This window comes from Ascaphus truei, chromosome 1 (assembly GCF_040206685.1).
Source record: "Ascaphus truei isolate aAscTru1 chromosome 1, aAscTru1.hap1, whole genome shotgun sequence".
In the NCBI taxonomy this organism is placed as follows: Eukaryota; Metazoa; Chordata; class Amphibia; order Anura; family Ascaphidae; genus Ascaphus; species Ascaphus truei.
Window position 1 is genome coordinate 224,556,524 of NC_134483.1, and position 21,812 is coordinate 224,578,335.

Sequence of the window (21,812 nt, forward strand, 5' to 3'; positions counted from 1 at the left end):
GGTGGCTACAAAACAGTGTCAAGTGTCATTGCAGAAGCGACGTTACATCGCCGCAATCTACGTCAGCGAGTCTTACCCTGGCACCAAGCAGTTATAATAATTGATACAAAGGCAATATGACCCAAGAATTACATTTAACCTGTGCATAGCATCAGCATAATCCCGGTGCTGCCAGTAGCGTCTGCAATGCTATTGCAGGCCATTCTGGCATCGATGGGGACAGGGTTAAGGAAACAATAGTGTTTGGGACGCCATTAATATTACTGAGATAACTAAAGCTGAAAAATAAATGCTGCTGCTGCCTCCCCGGACTGAGACCCCACATCTGACAGGCCTCTGCTCTATGACAATTCATTGAACTCTGTAACTGTGCATTGGTTTCCATTCCACTTCCCCCACAGCTGCTGCTCTTCCCTGACAATAGGATGTGCTGTCCATGCTCTGAACACTGCTGCAGTGTGGCATGGGTGTGGTTGCAGCAGTTCGGTGTAATGGAAAGGGGGGCAGGAGGAGGTGGCAGCTGGCTGCTCTGGCTCGCTGTGCTGAACGCTGACGAGAAGCTCAGATATCCAGTAACTCCGCCTGCTCCCCTCCCCTCTCACCGAGCGAGCAGAGGAGCCCTGCCTGCCTGTGTGTGTGTGTGTGTGTGTGTGTTTGTCAGACACAGGAGGCAACATCACAGACAGCAACACAGGCTGCCTCATTCCCACAAACCCCCTTCCTACTCACTGCTACAGGAGGGCAAATCAGCAGGAGGGCAACAACCATGGCTGCAGCACTGAAGGACAGCTTCGAGAAGTTCCTCCACCAGAAGAACATCTGCACTGACATCTTGGAGAAGATTGAAACCAAGACGGGGGTGAACCGACGCTACATTGCACTGGGTGAGTGGTTGATGGATGCATGTATGCAATGGGTTACCAGGGATAAACCCATAAGCGAGCCCTCCTGCCTTGGCAGGGTCTGCAGGAGATCAGCTGATGCGTGCTCCCATGACACACCAGCACCCCCATGCAGATCATGCAGATCATGCCTATCAGAGGATCAGGGTGAAGCAGTCCAGCTGTTATCTAAGCATGTCACGCTGCTCCGGGGTTGGGGGCCCTTGTGCTTTCCTTTAACCTCTTGGGTGCTAGGCAGAGAGAGGGGGGGGGGGTAAATGTGTTGGGTGTGCAAGCAGCAGGCCGGTTCAGCACCGAATGGGTTAATCCAGGTCTGCCTGCTATGCTTCGTAGAGAGCAAGGTTCTTCTTTGTTGCCCCCCTCTCTGGTACAAGACCTTTTTAGTGAGTGAGGATGTGTATGTGCTTAAGCAAAGGATGGCACCATTATGGGCATATTCTTGCTTGTGACTGTGAGACTGCACTGACATCTGTGAGAGGCATATGGGTGAGAGCCCCCAAGGAGGAGACTGGAGAGAGGTGGGTGTCTTATTGTCGTGCTCTATGAGAAACACACTGACTTTTTTTTTTTTCTTTGACACCTTTAGGAAATACTCTCTAGCACACAGTTTTTTTGTATTAGGTGCTGTCTTGGGAAGCATCACTGGTCATACAGACTAAAGTGGAGTAGGCCTATCATTTGCTAACATGTCACTGACATGCCACTTGATTTTTTTCCTGCGTCCTCTTATCTCAGTCTTTGGAGCCAGCATGCTATCTCTCTGTCAGTCAGAGACGGATGGAGCTGGCTTGTAAGGTGTTTGCATGTTGCCCGTGTAGGGAGGCAGCAAAGCAGGGCGACCAAAGTGTGGGATTGCAGCTCTATTAATAGCCCAGATCATTTTCTACCTTTATATCCCCTTCACCCTTCTACAGGGTTTGCACACGTGAAGGGAAATCTGTATTTTTCGATATGAGCTTGGTATGTGGCAGTACCACATACAATATATAATAAGGCCCTGCAAGAGTTTGGTTGCCTTTCAGTTTTACTAGGTAGTTAAAGTGTAAAGTTATTAAGATCCCTACTGTTTCTACAAGACGTAATTGCTGGTTGTCCGGATTATAATCAGGTGATCCCCTTAAAAGCTATTCATTTATTGACCTCCCTACCTTTTTTTTAAGAGTCACTTATTTAAAAGGAATTGAAGATCATGCAAATTCTTGTCGCAGTGTGTTGTGAAACCAACTACAAAAAGAAATCCAAAATTGAATGTGTGCCATATCCTTTGCATTATTGTGTTGGTCTCCCGTTCTGTTCCAAGGAAATAAGCAATGCATTATAATTTGGCCTTTTTAATTCTGCATCAGAGGAAGCATCTATAAGAATACATGAGACCGGTGATAAAAATTAGTGAGAACTGAGGCCTGATGTTCACACCTTGTCCTTAACCTTTCTGGAGTCTCTGATGTTGCTTTGTCATCTTTCCCCTCATGGTCCAATGTCCCATATTTTCTTGAGCAGGATATGTTTTTTTTCATCGGTCAGCTACCTTTTTGTGCAGGTTTGCCATTGACCAAAGATGGCACGCCTTGTGTAATTTAAGTTCTCCTAGTATTGTGTCGGTGCAATACCAGTCAGGCACAGTGGCTACTTATTACCATCAATAAATAAGAGTAGGACACCAGGGACTATCCTTTAGTGAGATTTAGTTCGCCATTTAGTACTGGCTCTTCGCCTGATTGAGGCTGCTGCATTCAGCCAAAATGTTGGTACTAAATGGTGAAATAAATATCACTATAGGATAGTCCTTTGTGTCCTCCTCATCTCGGCTTCACACAATTAAATTAGTGGGCCTTACAGGGAACCCCAAGAGAAGTGAGCAACTGCACCTAATAACCTGTGCCATCAATCAATAACTCAGCGGTCATGTAACATTTTGACATGTCATGTTAACCAGATGCTATTAGGATTACGTCTGGTAATAAACATTTCTGCCCACCCTCATAGGGCTATTACAGGTGTGGGCAGTGTCACGTGAGGGTAATTCAGTGTTGGGGAACTAAGGCACATCCAGTAACTAGTACTGTGCTTTCAGTGAAGGGTATTTATTTATTTTGTTCTTTAAATGCTGTTTGTGTGTTAGATCTATAAACTATATGTAACGGTCATATCACCCCACCCAATCGCATATACCGCGTGCGTGGAGGGAACATGCAATGTTACCAAGGGGTGCGTGGTGCAATACCTGTTGGCTCACAGAAGGCTGAGCATCCGCTAAGGGAACCTGGGGCAATGTATTACAATACTAATGATGCAGCGCCTCCACCTGCGATGGCTCCCACCAGAGGGGAAGTAGTTCCTCGCAGGACAATACACAATGACCACACAGACAGCTCTATATAACTATTAACTTTACTACATGCAGCAACTTATCACATTACATCTCAACACATGCGCCACGGCGGACGCTAACCACTCTAGGCGTCACGGCGGACGCTACCACCTCTAGGCGTCACGGCGGACGCTACCACCTCTAGGTCCAGTAACCCCCACCCAAATGTCTTGCACTCCCAAAATCATATACCAATGTCTGCATATGTATGTGTGACTGCGCAGCCACTATGTCTGGTGATAGGCCTGGTTGGTGCACGTGAGTTGCAGGTTACCTGCCCGGGCTCCAGCCACGTGTACCGCGATATCACCGGAGTTCCGCCCGATCCGACGTTGTCCTCCACACCGCGTTGGGTGAATTCCAGCGCGGATAATATCACCTTAGTCCCAGGGTCTTTGATAGTGTTCTGAGCCCAGAACCCACCTCGCAGGGCCGCACGGCTTTAGCACTGTGTCCCTGACTAAGCTACCAATAAATGGGTCAGTGTCCCTATCTAGGGCCTGTCCCTATACTCCACAAGCTATTAAGTGGCTCAGGACCTAACTGGGGGCCTGGGGGCTGCTGGCCTAATGCAGAGGGTCACTGACCCCTGCATCCACCTCTTACCCCTAGCTGGTCCGGATCCTGACTGCCTGTGTCACTGCAAAACCCCGCGAAAAGTATCTCTCCTTTCCCGGGCAAATCCCTCAGCCCTATTGGCTCCCTGGCGTCAGGTGTCTCTGCCCCTATGCACCCTGGGGGCTGGCCGTCTATCCTCACGCATGCGCGAGCTATCAGGGGCCTCCCGCGCTAGCTGGCATCCTGCGCATGCGCGAGCTAACTGTCATGGCGGCGCCCTGCTCCGCTAGCCGCCGGACCGGTGGCAACGCGATCGCGGCCTTAGCGACGGCCCGATCGCGTCCCCGGCAACCGGCCTGCTCGCCGCTCGCGTCCCCGGCAACCGCCCGACCCGCTTCCCTAGCAACCGGCCGCACAGCAACACCGCGCGCTCGCAACGGTGAAGGAGGAGGCGAGTGCGCGAGGGGGGGGGACAAGGGAGGGGGCAAGTGCGCGAGGGGGACCTGGCTACATCCTCCCCCTGGTGAAACTCCAACGTCCCCGCTTGGACCACATAACTTACTACTATACACAACCGTTATATAATAAAAATGCATCTGGTACTAATACAACTTAGCACATTGCATCAACTTTAAACAAGGTTACACAATTCTGTGAGCATCACAATCACGGATTGGATTTTGCTCCGAGACCACTGCTGAGCCTCATACTGGGGTGCCCCCATTTGATCATAGGTTACCCGAGTTGGAGGGTACCTGGCCCTTTGGCTCCTACGGAGTTGTTCTTCAGCAACTCCCTCTGGGGAGTAATAAGTACAGTCCTGAGGCTCAGCCTCGTCCCTTGAGGGGAGAAATGTCTCTGAACAGTCTCTGTTAGGCACAAAGCACGGGCTCTGTGGATCCAAAGGCTGGCCTGTTGGTGCCACCTTAGTAGGCGTTGGCCTACGGGGCCCTTTACCCGTAGCTCCTCCGGGAGATGCCCCTTCTGTGGAATAGTCCCTTTGAGAGGGTCCCTCCATAGGGTCTTCAGGAGTTTCAGAGTGGGTCTCGTTATTTACAGTCTCTTGACCCACCTCTGATAGATCGGACTCACCGTTGAGCGGTGTGGCCTGTATTTCTTCTTCTTCGCCTCCCACTTGGGGAATAGGGAGAAGGTGATTACGATGCCACACCTTTACCCGGCCGTCTGTGTCTTTGATGCGATAGACCGGGAGGCCGGGCATCTGTGACTCTACCTCATATACGCCATCTCTCCATCGGTCTGCCAGTTTATGTTTTCCGGGGACTCCCAAATTACGAAGTAACACAGCGTCCCCAGGACGTAACTCTCGATATTTGACTTTATTGTCGTATCGTCTCTTATTGCCAGCATTCAGTTTAGCTGTAGACTTCTCAGCCTGTTGGTAAGCTTGCTGCAAACTGTCCTTTAGCCTTTGCACATACTGGAAATGGGTAGCATTGTGTATCCCATCCGTTGAGACTCGAAGACGCACATCTACGGGGAGTCTTGCCTCCCGCCCAAACATGAGGAAGTACGGGGAGAACCCAGTGGACTCATGGCGAGTACAGTTGTACGCGTGTACCAACGTTTCTACGTGACGACTCCATTCTGCTTTCTGCGTTCCCTTCAGAGTTCCAAGCATGTCCAACAGGGTCCTGTTGAATCGTTCAGGCAAAGCATCTCCTTCGGGGTGGTACGGAGTCGTCCGGGACTTGGCGACGTTCAGCATTTTAAGTAATTCTCGGATCAGAGTACTCTCAAAATCTCGCCCTTGGTCGGAGTGAAGTCGGTTTGGAAGACCGTAATGCACGAAGAACTTTTCCCATAGAACTTTCGCGACCGTGATAGCCTTCTGGTCTTTTGTGGGGAAGGCCTGTGCATATCGGGTGTAATGGTCCGTGATGACCAGCACGTTACCGATGCCTCGGCTATCAGGTTCGATACATAAAAAGTCCATACACACCAAGTCCATCGGACCAGAACTCTTAAGATGGGCCATGGGAGCTGCTCTGGTAGGCAACGTCTTGCGTTGAATGCACCGGGAACAACGGCGGCAGTGTTGTTCCACCGCTTCCCTCATCTTGGGCCAGAAGAACCGGTCTCGGACTAGCCCAAAAGTCTTCTCTACACCTAGGTGCCCGTGTTCATCGTGTAGGGACTTCAACACCAGGTATTGTAAGTTCTTGGGTAGGACTAGTTGTCTCCTATCCGGGTGATTATGATATTGCACCACCCGATAGAGCAAGCAGTTGTCCACTTCAAATTTGTCCCATTCTCGCATGAGTAAGGCCACCAAGTCATTGGGCGCACGTTTCAGAAGGGCTGGGTTCCTTTTTTCAACGGCGTGCCGGATGATGCTAGTGACCGGATCTCGAATTTGGTAGTCTACCAGATCTTTCCACCGGAACACCTTGTCGTGCGTGAGGTGCATCCCTTTTGGGTCGCAGTAGGCGGCGGGGACAGCCTGCGACTGGCATCCCAAAGAGTCGATCACTCGTAACTCGGAGAAGGCCACTTGGTCATTAACTATGGCTGCAGTTTTACACATAGCCCGCACTCCGGGGCCGGGAAGTTCTTCCCATTCCTCATCATCGGGGGTAGCGAGTAGTCCTGGTCTTCGGGAGAGGGCGTCCGCCCCAATATTCAATGGCCCCGGCTTATACTTCAAGGAGAAGCTGTAGTTACTGAGGGCGGCCTGCCATCGGTGGCCTGCTGCATCTAGTTTGGCCGACGTATTGATGTACGTGAGGGGGTTGTTATCCGTCCTTACCTCGAAGGTGACACCGTACAAGTAATCGTGGAGCTTCTCGGTGATCGCCCACTTGAGAGCCAGAAACTCCAACTTGTGGACGGGGTATCTCTGCTCACTGGGTGTCAAGCTTCGGCTGATGTAAGCTACCGGCCGCAGGCCCTCCGGGTGCTTCTGGTGCAGGACGGCGCCTAGTCCATTTAGACTAGCATCCACATGCAGGACGTAAGGCTGTTCGGGATCCGCATAAGCAAGTACAGGCGCTTCGGTCAGACACTTCTTCAGCTTCAGGAAGGCCTGCTCACACTCAGAGGTCCATTTGTCACCAAACGGTTGGCGGGCTGGTACAGCCTTCTTCCCGGTCTCGGAAGGGTATATCTTCAACAGATTGTTCAAGGGTTTAGCCTTGCTCGAGTACCCTTCCACGAAGCGGCGATAATACCCACAGAACCCCAGGAAGGATCGCAGCTCTGTGACGTTCTCTGGGCGAGGCCAGTTCACCACGGCCTCTACCTTGGCAGGGTCGGTGGCGATCCCTTTGGCGGACACGATGTGCCCCACGTAGGTCACCGAGGTATGGCAAAATCGGCACTTGTCTAGGGACAATTTCAACCCTTCGTTTCCCAGACGATCGATCACCTTAAACAACCGCTCTTCGTGCTCTTCCAGAGTCCTTCCGAAGACGATGATGTCGTCCAGGTACACCAGGCACTCCCGGGGAATCATGTCCCCGATTGTCTTTTCCATCAACCTTTGGAACGTAGCAGGCGCCCCACATATACCTTGGGGCATACGGGTGAATTGATAGAATCCCAGGGGGCAGACGAAAGCCGTTTTCTCCTGGTCTTCCGCCGTCATGGGCACCTGATAGTACCCTGATCGGAGGTCCAGCACGCTAAACCAGTGACTCCCATTCAGCGCATTCAGGATCTCTTCAATGCGCGGAAGGTTGTATTGATCCGGGATCGTGCGGTTGTTCAGTGTCCGATAGTCGATACACAGTCGTACGGACCCGTTCTTTTTCCGCACCACCACTATGGGCGACGCATAAGGTCCTCGTGATTCCGTCACAATCCCAGCGGTTTCCATGTCTTGGATGGCGTTCCTCACATCGTCCACATCCCGAGGGGCAAGGCGACGAGAACGTTCCCGGAACGGGGTGGCATCACTCATCCGAATGGTATGTTGGGCACTGCGGCTGCACCCCACATCCATCTCGCTCGTGGAGAACACATGTCGTCGTTGCATCAGCTGGGTGGTCAACCGTTTTTTCCACTCTGTGGACAGGGTCGATTCGCCGAAGTTGAAGTCCAGATCGACTATCCGCTCATGCGCGGCCGCCGCCTTCACCTGAGGTGTGGCTCCCACCGGGCTGACCGGATATATGCATCCCAACTTCTGGTCGACATCAAACTCCATCGGAAAGGGGGAGAGATTCTGCACATATACGTGGGTTCGAATAGGGATCTTAGCCGTCCATTCCCTCACTTCGGGTAGTATTCTATACCCTCGCTGAACCTCTTCTTCTTCAGGTTCACTCTCCAGCGAGAACAGTTGGTCGTTCTGGTCTCGGTCGGGATAACAACACCAGACGGCCATCTTTTGCACTCCCCCTGGTAATATGGTCGTCAGTCCTCGTTGACGATTGTAGAGGTCCCCATGACGCTCCAATGCATACACCCGGTGGCATTCTTCTCGTAAGATGGGGTCTAGGAGCGAATCGGCCAGCGGCAACTCGTTGGTCTCTCTCAAGTAGGCTCGGATTATAGCTTGCACTATGTCTGCATTGGTTCCCAAGATGATTGGGTACTTGCAATGGTCTTGGGGCTCCGGGCATACCATGGCCGCTACCTGCATGGGGTGCTTCTTGCCGGTGTTCAGTTGGAGTATGTCCAGTTGGACCTTTACAATCCCATCGATGGGGTAGTCTTCATTACTTAACCCCCTAACCTTCATATGTTCGGCCGGCCTTAGTGGGCAGTGTTGAAGGTGCTGATCATAAAACCTGCGATATATTATGGTTACTTGTGACCCTGTGTCCAATAGGGCCGAGGCGTATATCCCTTCTAGTACCACGGGCACGATGGCCGCAGGGCCCACTTGACTGCAAGCTTCACCGGATGGGGCGTCATCACTGGGGCCGGCGTCAGAAGGGGCATCCGGGGTTCCAGTTCCAGAATGAGTGAGTTCGAGGTCAGCTTCTGCCATTGGTACACTGCAGACCATAGATCGGGCTGATTTTCCTCTATCGGAAGGGTGTTCCTCAGGGTGAACTTCCTTTTCTGGGCAATTACGGATTACGTGGCCCTTCTTGCCGCAGTTATAGCATACCACTGGGCGGCTTTCCGGGCGACTCGTGGATGGGGAAGGTGGTCGGTCGGGGGGTCGTGGTTTGTACCCTTTGGACAAGGCAGTAGACTCTTCCTTCTTTTCCATAGAGCCCTTTCCTTTGGAGGCAGAGGAGCTCTTAGGTGTAGCGGTGGAGTGTAGCATAACATGAGCCTCCTGTAGTTTCACTTGCCGCAGCAACTCGGTGAACTTGTAGGGGCCCCCGTCCATTATCTTGCTGCGGAGCATGTTGGCTATGGGGTGAGTGGGGCTTGATCCCCGCAGATACTGTTTATGGAGAGCTTCATCCATCCCCGATGCGGAGACCAGCTTACGATTGAGTAGGACCCCGAGGACCAGCTGTAGGCGGTGGATGAAAGCCGACAGGTCCTCTCCTTCCTTCTGATAAAGACGGAAGTACTTCGTCCAGAGCGCTCCTTCGTCTTCTGCTAGTCCGTACGCCTCCAACAGGAACGCCACCATTTCCAACGCTGTCAACTCTGGGTGTTGGTCCCTGTGGATGGTCAACATAGTAGACGCAGGGGGTCTGAGGCATTCCATAATACGCTGCCGCTTTACAGTGTCAGTGCACGACCACTCCTCTACTACTTTTACTGCATTCTCCCTCCACAGGTCTATTCCTTCTTCCCCCTGGGGTATTGGAAGTACTCCAGAGAAGGCCTTAAGCTTCCTATAACTTTGAGACTGGGATGCCACAGTGAGGGCTTCTACGAATTGGGGTAGCGTCACCCCCATTATGGAACCTTCGTTCGTTGCTCTCTCTCCGATAGGCCGAGAGTTTACCTCGCGGGGTACGGTGTCGGGTGGAGAGGGAGGACTGTCAGCCCAACTACTGGTGTCCGGGAGGCCGCTTGGGGTAAAGGAGACTTTGGGTTGGGGACGGTCAACCCGGTTTTGGGTACTGGACACGGGGGTAAGTGGCGTCCAGGTACTGGTGGACGGTTCGTCGGGATCTTGAGGAGGGGCTCTGAGCGAGAACATTTCCCGTATTACTGGCAAGTCCGAGTATATAAGGGGGTATCCTTCTGGTCGGCACTCGGGGGCTATTAGAATATTCGGGGCCGCTTCAGGGCCTATGTCCCGGCATACGGTGAATAGTAGTGCACTCAAGTGATAAGTAGAGTCGAACACCCTGCCACGGTACCATATTCTATCTGCGCCTAAGAGTTTGCTCAGTGAGTTCCGGATGTCAGTTTCAGGTACTAACGCCGGGACGTTCCCTACTGCAACCACATGTCTAGGGGGTTCACGGACGGTGGTGGCCCACGCGTGGACCTCTTGACGTGAGGGAATTACCATGATGCTGATTTTTGGTGATTCGGTTTTGAATAGGGCACCCCAGGTCTAAGATCTCAGCAGCGCCTCCAAATGTAACGGTCATATCACCCCACCCAATCGCATATACCGCGTGCGTGGAGGGAACATGCAATGTTACCAAGGGGTGCGTGGTGCAATACCTGTTGGCTCACAGAAGGCTGAGCATCCGCTAAGGGAACCTGGGGCAATGTATTACAATACTAATGATGCAGCGCCTCCACCTGCGATGGCTCCCACCAGAGGGGAAGTAGTTCCTCGCAGGACAATACACAATGACCACACAGACAGCTCTATATAACTATTAACTTTACTACATGCAGCAACTTATCACATTACATCTCAACACATGCGCCACGGCGGACGCTAACCACTCTAGGCGTCACGGCGGACGCTACCACCTCTAGGCGTCACGGCGGACGCTACCACCTCTAGGTCCAGTAACCCCCACCCAAATGTCTTGCACTCCCAAAATCATATACCAATGTCTGCATATGTATGTGTGACTGCGCAGCCACTATGTCTGGTGATAGGCCTGGTTGGTGCACGTGAGTTGCAGGTTACCTGCCCGGGCTCCAGCCACGGGTACCGCGATATAACCGGAGTTCCGCCCGATCCGACGTTGTCCTCCACACCGCGTTGGGTGAATTCCAGCGCGGATAATATCACCTTAGTCCCAGGGTCTTTGATAGTGTTCTGAGCCCAGAACCCACCTCGCAGGGCCGCACGGCTTTAGCACTGTGTCCCTGACTAAGCTACCAATAAATGGGTCAGTGTCCCTATCTAGGGCCTGTCCCTATACTCCACAAGCTATTAAGTGGCTCAGGACCTAACTGGGGGCCTGGGGGCTGCTGGCCTAATGCAGAGGGTCACTGACCCCTGCATCCACCTCTTACCCCTAGCTGGTCCGGATCCTGACTGCCTGTGTCACTGCAAAACCCCGCGAAAAGTATCTCTCCTTTCCCGGGCAAATCCCTCAGCCCTATTGGCTCCCTGGCGTCAGGTGTCTCTGCCCCTATGCACCCTGGGGGCTGGCCGTCTATCCTCACGCATGCGCGAGCTATCAGGGGCCTCCCGCGCTAGCTGGCATCCTGCGCATGCGCGAGCTAACTGTCATGGCGGCGCCCTGCTCCGCTAGCCGCCGGACCGGTGGCAACGCGATCGCGGCCTTAGCGACGGCCCGATCGCGTCCCCGGCAACCGGCCTGCTCGCCGCTCGCGTCCCCGGCAACCGCCCGACCCGCTTCCCTAGCAACCGGCCGCACAGCAACACCGCGCGCTCGCAACGGTGAAGGAGGAGGCGAGTGCGCGAGGGGGGGGACAAGGGAGGGGGCAAGTGCGCGAGGGGGACCTGGCTACATATAGAAGCCATATTTTAATTTCAAATGTAGCAAGTGTTGTTAAATAATGATACCTGAAAAACTGCGGGTCCCCTGAAGCTTGTAGGTTTAGCTGTGGATACTACAGTACTGTATTCACATCTGGCAGCTCTCTTCTACAGCCGACAGCTTTGTTACTGCAAGTAGGCCCAAGTACAACTATATTTGTGTGTGTGTGTGTCACCATCATCGCTTTTCAATCCACTGCTGGATAAAGGCCTACCCAGTTATCTTCTAGGCACTGTGCTTGCAAAATGGAGAGAAAATTCTAGGGCGCAAAACAGACTCCACATCTCAATTATAAAAAAATATGTATAGGTTTTTTATAATTGAGATGTATTGTGTGTTTTGTGCCCTAGAATTTTCTCTCCATTTTGCAAGCACAGTGTGAATATATCTATATATACACATATCTATATATACACATACATATATCTAAATATACACATATCTATATATACACATATAGAAACAATGCTGTTGGGGAAAAAATAAGTGTGCGTGTGTGAAAAAACAGGTAAGTATTTCACTCACATGAAGTCAGTGAAAAGCAGGCTCAAATTGGAGAGAACACTTCTGATCCACGAAGAATACACACACACGTGTGTGTGTGTGTGTGTGTGTGTGTGTGTGTGTGTGTGTGGTGTGTGTGTGTGTGTGTGTGTGTGTGTGTGTGTGTGTGTACATTTACATACACACATACCAAGGAAAGATATATAAGGAAAATAAAAAGAAACACAAAATAGTGCAATATGTATGTAACTCGGGATATATTGAAAAAATTGTGTATATATACATACACACACACACACACACACACACACACACACACACACACACACACACACACTTTTAAATATATCCTGAGTTACATACATTTTGCACTATTTTGTTTATTTTTATTTTCCTTATCTTTCCTGATGTGTATATTTGTGTATATTCTTCGTGGATCAGAAGAGTCATCCCCTAATTTGAGCCTGCTTTTCACTTACTTCATCAGTGAAATACTTACCTTGTTTTTTCCCCCACAACCATTGTTGTTAGATAGATATATACATTTTTTTTTTTAAGACAAGTGAAAGCCTTGTCTTTCTTACGAGCTGCATCACCTGCATCACTTTTTAATATTATTTTTATTGAATCGCTAATTAACTACTAATTAATTTGCACTTGTTTCACCCCACTAGTCAAGCCTAGCCTCTTGCAAGCCTCTCTTTTACACGTTGCTCCAACACATTTTCTGATTTCATCCTACCATCTTTTGATCGTTGTCTCTCTTAATTTCCCTTGCAACCCAGTTGAGTGCCTCCTTTGTCCAACGATGGCCATTTCGTCTTGCGATATGTCCAGCCCACTTCCATTTTAATTTCTTCTCCCTTCTGGTGATGTTGCAGACTTTTTGTTTGGTTTTGAGACCAGTTATTCTTTTCTCTGTCTCTTCAGGTAATACCCATCATACATCTCTCCATACTTCTGTGCATTGTCTGAAGCTTCTGAATTATCTTTGCATTTATGGTTCAAGTTTCACATCCGTACGTGAGCATGGGCAGAATACACTGGTCGAAAATTTTCTTCTTGAGGCACAGTGGAAGGTTCTGTAACGAGTATGTTGAATGTTAGAATACACCGACCAACAACCGCGCAACCGCGTCCGGATTGCAGAGTCGTAGTCGTGTAGCTGGGTCAGGGTAGGAGAGGTCAGGATAGTCATAATACTCGCCGTGGTTTAGGATTGGAGAAGTCGGATGGTCATTGTGCATAACCGGGGTCCAGGAGTAGCGAGGTCAGAATGGTCGTATTGCCGAGGTCCAGGGGTCAGAATGTAGAGGTTCAGGTCAAAGGTACAAGATATCAAGCAGAATGCACAGAGCCACGGCAGGGCAGCAGGATGCTTGAGGCAAGCACTAGTACATAAACACTAGTTTATGCTCAGCCAATTTGCCTAGGGGCTGGCTGAGCATATAAAGCACAGGGAGCCAATGGGAAGGCAGTGAGTCATCACACACAGACTGTGTACTGATAGGCAAGGGTGGAGTGTTTCCCAGCTGTGGAGTAATGAAGGGAGTTAGCATTAACCCTTCAAGTGTTTCTGGTCATGCGACGATACGTGTATGGGTAACAGGAGCGTCCTCCGTTGCGCCACGAGAGGGAGGGGCGGAGCCTAGGTCCGGTGCCAGCAGGAGTACTGCGGCACTTGCGCGAGGGGCCAATCCTCACAGGTTCCCATGAAATAGTCTTGTTTCTTCCAAATGCGTTCCATCCCATCTCCATTCCCCTATTGATTTAATTCAAAAGGTTCCTATCCATTGTTGTTTGCCGCCCACTGTATACATACAGTAGTCTTCGACTTCTAGTTCAATTCATTTCAATATTTGCAGAGTTGATACATTTGTTGAACATCACTTTGGTCTTGCTGAGATTCATACGGAGGCCCACACTCTTACTTGCCTCGGCGAGTTCTCCAATTTGTTGCTGGAGGTCTTCTGGACTTGTGGCAAAAATAACAATGTCATCTGCAAATCGTAGGTGACACAAATATTCACTGTTGATTTTGATTCCTTTTCTCAATCTAATGTCGTAAACAATTATTCTTAAAGTGTTGCAGTGAAAAGCTTTGGTGACATGGTGTCTCCCTGCTGCACTCTCTTCCTGATCCTTGTTTGTATCTTCATGTAATCTAATGGTTGATGTGGCATTTTGGTAAATGTTCTTTACAATATCAATGTATGCTTCCTCAACACTTTGTCCTCTTAATGCATCTAGATAAGGTGTAGATGGAATCAAATTTTTTTTTTTTTAAATCTATGAATCCTAAACTGAGTGGTAGATTGTATTCGATCACTTGGATGTGGTCCGTTGTGTTGTATCCAGAGCAAAATCCCACTTGTTCTCTAGGCTGGGCAAAGTCCAGGTTCTGTTGTAACCGATAATAGTGAGTATCTTTAGTAAAAATCTTTGAGTAAAAATCTTGTGTGTTTAGAAATAGACTGGTCTGTAGCTCTTCAGGTGTTCTTTGTCTCCTTTCTTGTGGATGAAGCAGCAGCCGTTATTCGAACACTTCACGCGGTGTATACATCGGAATACCCAAGGCATGGCGCGTGATCTCTTCCAACCTTCCCGCCTTAAGACGCGAGTGCGGCGAGTGCAAAAAATTGCATTTTAGTGTTCTGTTTTTTAAACACCTGAAATTGGCACAGTAGCACAGTACTGTAAACATTTGCAATTCATTCATTTCATTGAAACCAAAGAAACAAAATCCATGAAATTAAAACAAAGCATCTGCGATAAGCGCTGGTGCCTGGGGCGATTGGCCGCGTTAATGCCGCGTGGAGTACAGCAGAGCACACGAAAACACTGCCGTATTTTGTTCGAATAACGGCCGCTACAGCTGTAACTATGACATTACTCTCTTGCTCTGGAATATTTCCTGTTCTCCAAGCATGTAAAGAGTTTTGAAAGGATTTTTTCTACTTATTACCCAGCTTCTTTCAACATTTCTGTCACAATTCCATCTTCCCTGGGAGCCTTTCAATTCTTCCTGGATTTTATTGCTTTTGCAACTGCTTCCGGTTGCCTTTATCATACTTGCTTCATATTTCTGCCGGGCACCAGTCTTTGCCTTGAAATCTCCCATGAGGATGTTGAGGTGATGATTTTCCTTTTATTGTATACACACACAGATTGCACCCATTAAGGATAACATGCGAGTTAAATATTGCACGTATCGCATCCCCATTGAAAACACTTGTAGCACATGCATTATCTCTTTAATGCACACACCTTTTTCACTTTTCTTCTTCTACTACCGCTCTGACAGCTCCTTCATTGTCTTTCGTGCCAACTCCTCCTTTACCTCTATGGTACTCTTTTGAAGGTGTACCTCAAGGCTCTCTTTTGGGCCCCTTACTCGTCTCTCTATATTCCCCCTCCTCCAGGGTGACCTAAAACTTCTTTGGATCCAGCTATCCTCTATCTCAGGGGCGCACAATGCCTGCTCTCCTCCTTAGTGCGCCCCTCCTCCTTACCCCGCGCGGCATCAAATGAAGCCGCATGGTCGTGTGACGTCACGTGACCCGTGGCGTCATTTGACGTCAAGTTACCGTGGCAACCGGGATGTCGCATGGCCCGCGGAGTCATTTGACAACGCGTTGCCATGGTAACGCATCCTGGAGCCAGCTGTACCCTGGTAAGTAGAAGTTGCAGAGGCCTCGTGCGGTCCCCTGGCATTTAATTTAAATGTCTGGGGGAGAGCGCGGGACCTCTAATTGCCGGGTCCCCCAGTTTGCGCACCGCTGATCTATCTTGCTGATGACGTCATTATATTTATCTGCACCTGACCTTACACCTGTAGTCCAGACACAAATCACGGGGTGCCTATCTGCAATCTCTGCCTGGATGGCCTTCATCACCTCAATCTTAACATGGCTAAGAATGCGCTCCTCAGATTCCCTCCCAAACCTGGCACCATTTTTCCCTTTTCCATTAGTCAATAACACTCCTATTCACACAGTCTCGCAAGTATGCTGTCTAAGGGTTACATTCCACTCCCCCCTCTCTTTCTTCCCTCACATAAACACTAACTAAATCTTGTTTGTTCCTTCGCTAATTAATCCAGATGCACTTGACCTCCCTGACTGCACTTTTTCTCCTCCTGTGTCCATAAGGCGTCGGACATAGTGCAGGCGTGTGTGACGGAGCGCAAGGAGGCAGGCGCATGCGCCTGTCACCTGAGCGATCTGTGGACTTGGATGTGACAGGGAGGTGTGGCTGTGACATCACCAGGCTGGTTCGCCCTGATTGGCTCAAACGCTCACGTGAAGCGGCCGTCTCGCAAAAAATCAAAAAAATTTTTTTTTTGCATTTTTTTTAATAACGCCATAAGGGAGCACATCCAGTCCATGGTGTGTGTGTGTGTGTGTGTGTGTGTGTGTGTGTGTGTTTTTTAATGGCGGAACCTTCTAATTATTGTATGTTGATCACTCTTATTGTAATTTAAATTCGGCATTGCAGAAATCGGCGTTTCCACAGGTTACCGGACTGTCATTACAATGAGGCACTGGAGGCACTGGAGAAACTTAATTATCAGACACAACTCCAGAACTCTTGTTGGCTTTTGCAGTGTCCCATGTGTTTCTTATTGTAATATGGCACTGTTGATAAGCACAAGTGCTGCAAGCTGTTGCAGGTCAGATTCGGTTCTAGACGGGTTAAACAAAACCCCGATACATCCCTGTCTAGTACATCCCAGTGTAAGATCATCTTCTGTACCTCAATGTCCACGCTTGGAAAGAGCAGTGCATACCTGCTGACTAATTCCAGGTCACCTGTATGTAGCCAGGTCACCTGATGGCTACTATTCTGCCCTTGGGCTGGCAGTAAACCCTGGTACAATCAGGTTGCTAGTAGTTAATATGGGGTTTTCCCCCTCCGAGGTGCTGCACTTGAGTGACAGCGGAAGGTGGTGACATCAGGCCTGGGCATGACCAATCATGAGCCGGACCTGGTGCCCTCCTCCTGGCTGTACTTAAGGGCAGTACCGCCCCAAATTTGTAGTTGTACCTTCCCTTACTGAGGAAGGCAGGTCACACATTGGAGAGGCCGAGTATTGGGCCTTCTCCAGTCCCCTTCCCTCTGGGGGAGAGAGAGTGTGGAACATACCTCTGCCTCTGCTAGGGAGGCAGGGAAGAGCTAGGACACCTGTGGGTGCCCTTGGCCTGTAGTGACGACGGTCCAGGGACCATCATCCAGTGATAGCTGGAGACTGCATCGGGCAGAGGCCTGCTGCTGTTCCTGTACTGTACAGAAGAGTAGTAAACCGTTCCTGTTTGCAATATACCTCCTGCCTGGTGTGTGACCTTACTGGGGGGAGAGGTAATACGTTCTACCGTGGGAGATCACCTTCAGTTCCCTGGAGCCTACGGCAGATGGAGGCCCTGCACTGCTAGAGATATGTAGGGTATGAACCCCAGAAGCTTAGTCCTGTGTCCCCACTACCACCGAGGGGTGACTCAGCCCTCCTGTTACCAGCAGGTATCATGCACCACACGACCAGTAATGGCCAAATCTCCTACCGGGTGGGGGAAACACCGTTGCATGTATAATAGAGATCAAGTCCAAGATTCCATCACCTCTTACTCTATTACACCAAAGTAGCTAATGGATTGGCAAACAGAAATGGAAAAATAGGACTGGAGAACTATCACACAGGTGATCTGAAGTTAGTATTGGCTGCTTAGTAATTAGTATAAGAAACCAGTTTCATACTGTATAACCTTAACAGATCCAGCCTGTGTAGGCATTTAAACATTTCGCTCAAGCAAAGGGATTCAAAGAGGTTAGGCGATCCTGAACAGGCTGAGACTTCCCCTTTATTTATTTTTTAATGCTGTGAGTTTGGGAATGCGTGTCATTTGCATGTTTTGGAGGAGGGAAAGGGAGGTGGTTCTGGCAGCTGTGGAGGTTACGTACACTGCAGGAAGATCCAGTCTCTGGGACTGCGAGATGTTGCGATTCCTTGCAGCAGGTAACTATGGTCTTCAGCCTCATCGGGGCGACCGCACAGCAACCCAAGCTGAATTGCACAGTTTTCCTTGCATCGCTGCCGTACTACATTTTGTGTAGGTTAACAACTTCACTGACACAGTCAATGGGAAACGGCTGCAATGCATAGACTTGGTAAGGGTTGCAGCTGTCAATTGCCCCAGGCTGCAGAGTAGACAGAAAAAACTGAATGGAGAGGCAGATATCAAGCATGTGAACGAAGAGTATTTGCACTCCTTAAGGAGCAATATGTTACGGGCTCCACTGGCAACAATGGGGTTAAATGCTGATTTAATTAAGCAGGTGGGGGAGGGGGAAAGTCTTTCCTCTATCTCCCCGCCCCCCCCCCCTTCTCCTCCTCCCCCCCCTTCTCCTCCTCCCCCCCCCTTCTCCTCCTCCCCCTTCTCCTCCTCCCCCCCCCCCTTCTCCTCCTCCCCCCCCCTTCTCCTCCCCCCCCCCCATTCTCCTCCTCCCCCCCCCCATTCTCCTCCCCCCCTCTCCTCCCACAACTTTTGTGGGCGTTTTTAAGCCCTCCATACGGTCCATGCCTTTGCTGCTTTGTTGGAGCTGCTGGCTGAGTGAAAAGGTTTCTTTCATTGCAAGAACGCAGTGTAATCACTTCCTTATTTTGCTGGGGAATAGTCATTTTCCCATGAATTTATTTATAAAATGTTTCACCCGGAAGTACTACATTTTCAAGTATGTCCTGGGCACAGAGTTATGATGACAGATACATGGTTACAATAGATGGGTACATTAGGTGAACAGGGTTATACATTATATATAAAGACGTTGCATTACATTAGGTGAACAGGGTTATTAGAGTTGCCAGGTGTTTAATATTGACCCGGTCTGACCTGTATTTGGACACACTTTCCAGTAAAAATAAAATAAAAAAATTGAGGTAATACTAGACATGTATGTGTCCGCTATTACCTCTCTGGACATAGTGACCTGACTGGCTTTGGGGGGGGCATGGAATTTCCCCTAGCAGTGCTGTTGCTAGGGGACTGGGCAGCTTCCTACATCCTCATTGGCTGCATTACCCAGAAGCAGCCATCGGGGGCCCTGGGGATGGGGCCAAGGAGAGGAGGAAACAGTGTGGATCAGAGAAAGGGGAGGTCTGTCTGTCTGTGTCTGTCTGTCTGTCTGTCGGTGCATCTTTCATCATTGTGTCCAGTATTTTTGGAGAAGCTACCTGGCAACCCTTGTTATTTGTGTGTGTGTGTCTCGCGTGCGTACACATACATTGCATGCACAGTTAAAGATAATATATGTTTTATAGGCGTATGTTACAGACAAGATTAAAATGTGAGACGGCTATTAGTTTCCTTTAGAGTTGCAGTATTTCACGTTACTAGAATGCCTGTCCCTGCCTAGTAGGCACTCTTATAACCAAGATATACATCTTATTTGTTGTAATCTTCTTCTTCTTTTTCCTTGCAGCTGTTATTGGTGTTCTTGCCGTTTACCTGGTGTTTGGCTATGGCGCATCTCTACTCTGCAACTTGATTGGATTTGCTTACCCTGCTTATATCTCGTAAGTGGTTTTTGTTTCCTGACTGTTTCCATTTTTCTTCATCTCAAACTTCTGATGTTACCATGATAACTTTGACACTGGGCTCTAGAGAGAGCTTCATTTTTAACCTCCCGGACAATTAATCTCTTACAGGAAGTAAAAAATAAAAATGGAAATAAAATACTGGTGATCAGCAGAGGCTGCTGCTTTAAAGCTTTTTTTTTAATTTATTGATCTAGGTTTACTAACTGGCGCAAGGAGTTTAGCTCACGATAAGCTACAGCATGTTCAAGTGAGCGGCCATTACACCTTCAGAATACCCTGGGGTGCTTAGTAGTTTTAGCTGACGGTGCTTAAACCTCTTCAAATCTTACAATCTGTAAAAATGAGTCACAAACTATTTTAAACGTGCAGCTCCACAAAACGACTTTTTGAAAAGTACAAAGTACAATATTAAAAGCAATTCATGTACTGGTATAAAAAAAATAATGTATGTGTATTTGATAGGAAGCCAGAAGAGGAATTTCAGCAGGAGAGACATTAAGACAGATTTAGGAACGAGTAGAGTGATTCTGGCAGCAGTGTCCAGGATAGATTGTAGGGGGGAGAGGTGAGAGGCAGGAAGGCCTCTCAACTGATACAAGATATTTATGAAATTTACTACATAGATAAGGGAAAAAAATAATCTCAGCAGAGAGATTAAAAATGCTTGTTCAGAGAGATAGCCGTAATATTGCTTTAATCATGTAACATGGCAACAGCTTCTGTTTTTAATTGGACTTTTAAGAGAAGAGTATTGCGGATACTGCTGGTGGATTTTGTCCAAGCCAGAAGTGAGGGCTTTTTTAGGGACTTGTGTTTTATGTTTGTTTTTAGTATATATGACATGGGAGCATTGTTAAAAGGAAAATGTTCTGCTTTTATGTATGTATTTATATTGTTATAACTTTGTGGGTGTCACCATAAAAAATATAACTTCCTTTCATGCCTTATAATTAAGTTCTTGTTGTTTTTGACCTTGTAGAAGAAGCTCCTCCTGAGACAGGCTGTTGTCATGTTCTGTGCTCACGTATATAACACGTTGGGATACTTTGTGTAGTTCTAATGGAAATGTCACGAGTTGGCGTTACTATTCTATCATTGCTGGTGTATAACGTGCTATAAAACATCAGAATTATGTTGTAAATCTACCTATCTTTATATCCTACTGAAGTGTGGTTCTGGAAAGATAAAAGAGAAATGATATCCAGGTTGTCAAATGGCCTTGCTTTGTGTGTATTGTGCTATGTTTAACTCCTTGGATTGCCCCCGTGAGGTAGCTACCATGTCACGGCATGGGGCATTTATTTAATGTCTTAGACAGCCATGACATGGGGTCTGGCACTCCGGGGACCATATGACTCTGTCGCTACGTCCATATTCTTTTTGCTTGTTTTTTGCTATGGGAGATGGCGTTCTGCAGAGTGCTGAACATGATCCGGCTAAGAAACAAGAGGATTCAGCTTCTGTTCCATCATCACTGGTGCAGCAATCACGTTCTCACTCCCCAGGAGCGGTCAAGTGATCACGGAGGGGCTGTGGTACTCAGAGTAATGGAGCTAATGCAATCTGTTCAGACAGGAACGTGTTTTCCAGTTGGCATAAGACTAGAACGCTCCATGCCACCTGCTACACTCGCGTTTAACTTCTAATTTGCCTGCTCGTAGACCTATCCGAGTGCCAGTCCAAGGAAGTGCCAACAAATAAGTCATTTCAGAACTGGAATAGTGACCTAATTAGGTGGGGCATCATTCACCACCTATAATAAGGAACCCACTAATTGTATCTTTATCACCGGGATGCATTGGAAGATTGCACTGCATCTGTTTTACAATTCACATGCTAAGAAATAAGCATCAGTCTCCTGGTTTCCAATACGAGGGGGGTTGGGGAGGGAGAGAATCGAAGGAAAATGAGAATTGAAAGCCGTAAAACTTTGCCATGTAGTTGTGGATTGAAAGCAGGGGGTCTCCAGGGCTGAACCATGTTAATATTACTTCCAAACTAACTCTGCTACTTAAATTGCAGTCTTCCTTCCATAGTCAGAAATGCATTTACCTGCCCCAATAATGTCATGCATCACCTTGGAAAGC

General features: G+C 48.9%; 1 protein-coding gene across 2 annotated transcripts in view; it reads left to right on the plus strand.

Moving 5' to 3' along the window:
• The first annotated feature begins 579 nt into the window (after positions 1-579).
• Positions 580-21,812, plus strand: part of REEP5 (receptor accessory protein 5) — a 71,170-nt gene continuing 49,937 nt past the window's right edge. The window contains exons 1-2 of one of the 2 annotated variants that reach the window (XM_075601611.1): positions 580-884; positions 19,608-19,701. In XM_075601611.1, coding sequence (XP_075457726.1) covers positions 767-884; positions 19,608-19,701 — 212 coding nt within the window. In that variant the 5' untranslated portion in view covers positions 580-766. Of the gene's footprint in view, positions 885-18,060; positions 18,145-19,607; positions 19,702-21,812 lie in introns of those variants that run through there. The other variant, XM_075601607.1, reaches the window with a different exon arrangement.